This window comes from Solea solea, chromosome 3 (assembly GCF_958295425.1).
Source record: "Solea solea chromosome 3, fSolSol10.1, whole genome shotgun sequence".
Lineage (NCBI taxonomy): Eukaryota > Metazoa > Chordata > Actinopteri > Pleuronectiformes > Soleidae > Solea > Solea solea.
In genome coordinates, this window is record NC_081136.1 from 20,106,908 (window position 1) to 20,111,100 (window position 4,193).

At 36.9% G+C, this 4,193-nt stretch overlaps 1 protein-coding gene across 1 annotated transcript; it reads left to right on the forward strand.

Moving 5' to 3' along the window:
* The first annotated feature begins 216 nt into the window (after positions 1 to 216).
* Positions 217 to 2,860, forward strand: LOC131455991 (uncharacterized). Its single transcript, XM_058623938.1, has 5 exons — positions 217 to 1,103; positions 1,210 to 1,365; positions 1,461 to 1,553; positions 2,090 to 2,232; positions 2,839 to 2,860. The coding sequence occupies exons 1-5, from the start codon at positions 639 to 641 to the stop codon at positions 2,858 to 2,860; spliced, it is 879 nt and encodes a 292-aa protein (XP_058479921.1). The 5' UTR covers positions 217 to 638.
* The last annotated feature ends 1,333 nt before the right edge of the window (positions 2,861 to 4,193 follow it).

Genomic DNA, 4,193 nt, shown 5'->3' on the forward strand with positions numbered 1-4,193 from the left:
CTGTCACTCATGAGTACTTAAAAGGCTGGAATCTGGGCTTTTAATTTCTAACAATTGTCTGCTTTTCTTTTCAGATTAAATACAAGATGGCTGCAACTATAAGAGTTGTACTTGGAGTAAATGATGCATCCAAACTGGCTCTTCCAACTGGAATACCAGGTTCAGTGGCAGACCTTAAAGAAGAGATTAAAAGACATTTTGGCTTGTCAAGAAACTTTAGACTTCAGTACAGAGACACTGAATTTGACAATGAGTTTGTGAACTTGTCATGTACTTCAGACATCAAAGACAAGAGCACAGTGAAGATAATTTACTTAACAAATGATACAAATGCGTCTCTACCTCACCATGAGCCCACTGCTTCACCTCAAGGAGTTGATAATACGTCTTTATCATCTTTTTCATCAACATCAGACACTGACATACTATCCTCCCCTGGATCTGCATCTTCAGGGTCCTCCCTCAGATCACAGCCATGGCCTCATACCTTCCCACTACCTCAGTTCAATTATGAGGTCGACGTTCAGCTGGAGAAGGCCAACCTGGCCTTTCACAGCAGTGGAACACTGCTGTGTCCAAGTACCAAACTTAAGTCTGCTATCCTTGAAAGTTTGGCATCAGAAATTATCAAATACAAAATGTATCCTTCAAGTGCAGACCTTGATGATGTGAGTCAAGCTTTGATAACAAAACATCCTTGTTTAAAGGAGCAAGGATCCGTTTCTGGGTACTATGGTTGGAAAATCAGTTTAAAATACAAAATGGCCAACTACCGCACCAGACTGAGGGGCATTGGCTGCCCGGAGTTGAGCATAAATGCTATGAAAGAAAAGGATGGTTCCCTGAACCACAGCCCAAACCAGGTGAAAAAGCCTCGGAAAGCCGAAGTCAACTACTGTCCTGGTTATCCTGCAGGCGAATCTAAAGAGAGTCTTGAGGCTGAAAGACAAGCACTTCTAGTGGAGGTGAAAAAGAAGAACCAAGAGCAGATTAAAAACAAAATGGAAAGAACATTTGCCTATAGAAGGCAGGAAATTATCCAGGATATGCCCTTCATCACAGAGTTACGGAGCAGATGGCCTGCTCTGTTTTCAGAAAGAGAGGTAAAAATGTTCTAACCCTGTTATGGTGAACATGCCATCCCTTGGTAGCATGTGGTTTTTATTCAGATGTGGCTTTTTAGCTTGAAAGTATATTACTATGTTTCAGGTTGATGCAGAATTTGCCAGAATCACCACTGTCCCACTACGGTCTACTTTCATGTTTCAACTTGATCGGCATACTGACAACTTACTGAAGGTCTTCCGTAAGAAGGGAGGGGCAGCAGGACAGAAAATTAAGGTCATTTTGGCAGCAATGGACAAGGTATATATGATTTTAAATATTTTAACTTTATTGTATGTATAAGTCTCTCCTACTTTTCTGTATCGTGTGCAAAACCTTTTATTTGTCTCCTGTAGGATCCAAGTATTGAAAAATGGAGAGATTGTGTGCTCAAAGCAGTGTCTGTGTACCTAAATGAAGATCCACAACATCTCATTAAGGAATACATGGTCAATTTCAAAGAACTGTTTTAAACAAAACTGAAATATTGATTGATTCATTTTAATGTTTCTGCGTTAGACAATGTTAACTTTTTTTGTCTGCTTGTTGACCATGTGACTTATTGTTTTGACCTGGTTTGATTATTACTTTTTGTAATTAGAACTGTTTTAATATTTCATTGTTGTATTTAAATTTTGGGGGAGAAAACACAAGTTTTGCACTTCCCTTCCAAGAACTTGCTAATCAGCTAGGACATCACAGGTTAAAAATCAACTTTCATAACTTTATAAATAAATTTGAGAGTGAAAAGATAAAAATTCTGAGTCAAAATTTACCTGCAGAGATCAGTATGGTTAAATAATTAAATATTGTTCTGAACAAATATTCCTGTATTTTTTAATGGCATTTTGCAATTTTGTCCTGAATCAATGTCAAATGAGCTGCCTAGGTTTTAGAATGGTAGACAAAACATAAGACAACACTTTTGGGATTATATGCATTCAAAACTTCAACATTTTTCTTTTTATCATTCTTCCACATTCAGGATATTGATCCTGGTGCAAAGAAAGATATGGAGGAAACAATGATGGGAGTCTACGTCATTTGGCATGAGGGAGCAGCGGACACTGATGAAGCTGAGGATGTCGGTATCATTATAGAGGGAGTTGAAGTGCTTCAGGGTCTCAGGTATTTTGCTAATGGGTGTGCACTACTGCTTGGCCTGATCTACAGCTTAAATCTAAGCTATCCCAAAGACTTAAGATACACTTTTGAGTTTGTCCAAAAAGTATTGCTGGATTTGGATAGAAACAGAATGTCTGCAAAGGTGCAGGTCTTGAAAAACCGACTGCACGAGTAGCTTCACTGCACAAGGCAATATCTGTGATGTTCACTGCTTTTTGTTTTACATGGTGTTATTACAGCAGATAATATTGTACTGTATCAGCAATGTTAAATGTCAGCTGTTAAAGCCTGTTCAGGCCTGCCTTGTTTTTTGCCATATGGTGTGCTAAAGTTCTGTCCTTGGAGGTATCTGCTTGCTTTTGGTATTTATTTTTTTACAAAACCAAAAGGCGTTGAATTTAATGTCATAATGACCAAGCACCAAGTTTCAATTTTTACTTGAATACACTATGATTATTATTGTTGGTTTTGCTTTGTATTGAATAGTGTATCTTTTAAAGGGCCACTGATGTTTACTGTTTTATTACAGTTAGAAAAACATTTGTTGTGATTCACTTTAAATTCAATACCTAATGGATATTTTTGGTTTCACACTGTTTACATGTGCAGCCTAATTGAGCCAAAGGCATAGCTTGACTAAGACAGATAACTGGACATATTGCAGAGTCCAAGTCTACATGCAGAGGAGAACATGTTATTATTGGCTGTGTTTAGCTTATCGTTCAAAGTGTTTCTTTACTGTAGCTTTCACTTTTGCCAGAGCCATTGTATTGTTGTTGCTTTTTCAGCAACAGTACTGTAGTTCATACGTTGTCTCCTACTACCTGAAAAGACCGGGAGGAGTATTTTTTGGTTTGTGGACGAAAATAGATTTTAGTTTGGGCTTTGAGAAATGTGTAATTTTCTGTTTAATGGTACAACTCAATTTTGTTTTATGGGTATCTGGGATGTAACCAGACTGCACTTTTGATTTAAGCCCATGTTTATTTGTGGTCAGTCTTGTCTGAAATTTAATTTTAAAATAAAGGCAGGTGAAATTACTTTTTTGTGTAGAATTACATTTTTAATAAATATACACAATTTAATTAAATTAAGCTTGACATTGATAATTAAATTGAACGTGACAAATTAATTAAATCCAACATAAAAGGGTTAAATTATTTCATCATTAATGAGTTTAGTACATCTAATATTATAGTGTTAAGTAAATGTGACTTAACTGTATGATGTAGAATATATTTAGATCTATTAAGTGAAATATGCATAAAAGTAAATAGTAATAATTACATACATGGTTATTCTTGCATTTAATTAATTGTGTTTCGTGGGACCGGTTGACATAACTGAGTTAAGTAAATCTGATGTTTCATTTCTTTGAGTGAGAGTTTCACAAGAATCCTCTGATAATCCTGAGGAAGAGGCACTTAATCAAGACAACTCTGCAGTTGAAACCGACCATGCATGTTCAAGTAGTGATGTGGATGTAACTAAGAACTTGCCTAAAGTAATTGAGCAAAATTTTGCTGCATCGTTGCTCAAGTTGGAACATTTTGCACATGGTCCAGGCACAAAAATGACTGACTGATGACTTCTTAGAAGAACTGCAGTACTTGCTAAGTTCAGCAACATTACCCTTCGCCATTAACATTCTTGAAGGTGTTTTTCAGAAACATAGTCCCACAACTGATAAGTCTGTGATAACTGAAGTAGCCACTGCTCTCTGCGCATCTAACCCATTGTTTAAAGCCATAGGGAAGGGTGGTCCCCTGAGCACATCTTATCTCCGCAAACAGTATTATAAAGAAATCTTTAAGGTTGTAGAACCCATCGAGTACATATTTGATGCCAAGGAAAAAAGAAGTTTTCAATATGTGCCTGTACTGAAGTCTTTGCAGCAGCTCTTTGACAAGAGAGATGTTGTAGACAAGGTAGTTGAAAACCACAAAGCACAGCAGAGTAATAGG

What these genes read in the sequence shown, in the direction of transcription:
- LOC131455991 (XM_058623938.1), top strand. Translation starts at nt 639, where the DNA reads ATGTATCCTTCAAGTGCAGACCTTGATGATGTGAGTCAAGCTTTGATA. An exon ending in CTCTGTTTTCAGAAAGAGAG is followed by an intron (nt 1,104 to 1,209) that starts GTAAAAATGTTC and finishes ACTATGTTTCAG; the next exon opens with GTTGATGCAGAATTTGCCAG. An exon ending in ATCTCATTAAGGAATACATG is followed by an intron (nt 1,554 to 2,089) that starts GTCAATTTCAAA and finishes TTCCACATTCAG; the next exon opens with GATATTGATCCTGGTGCAAA.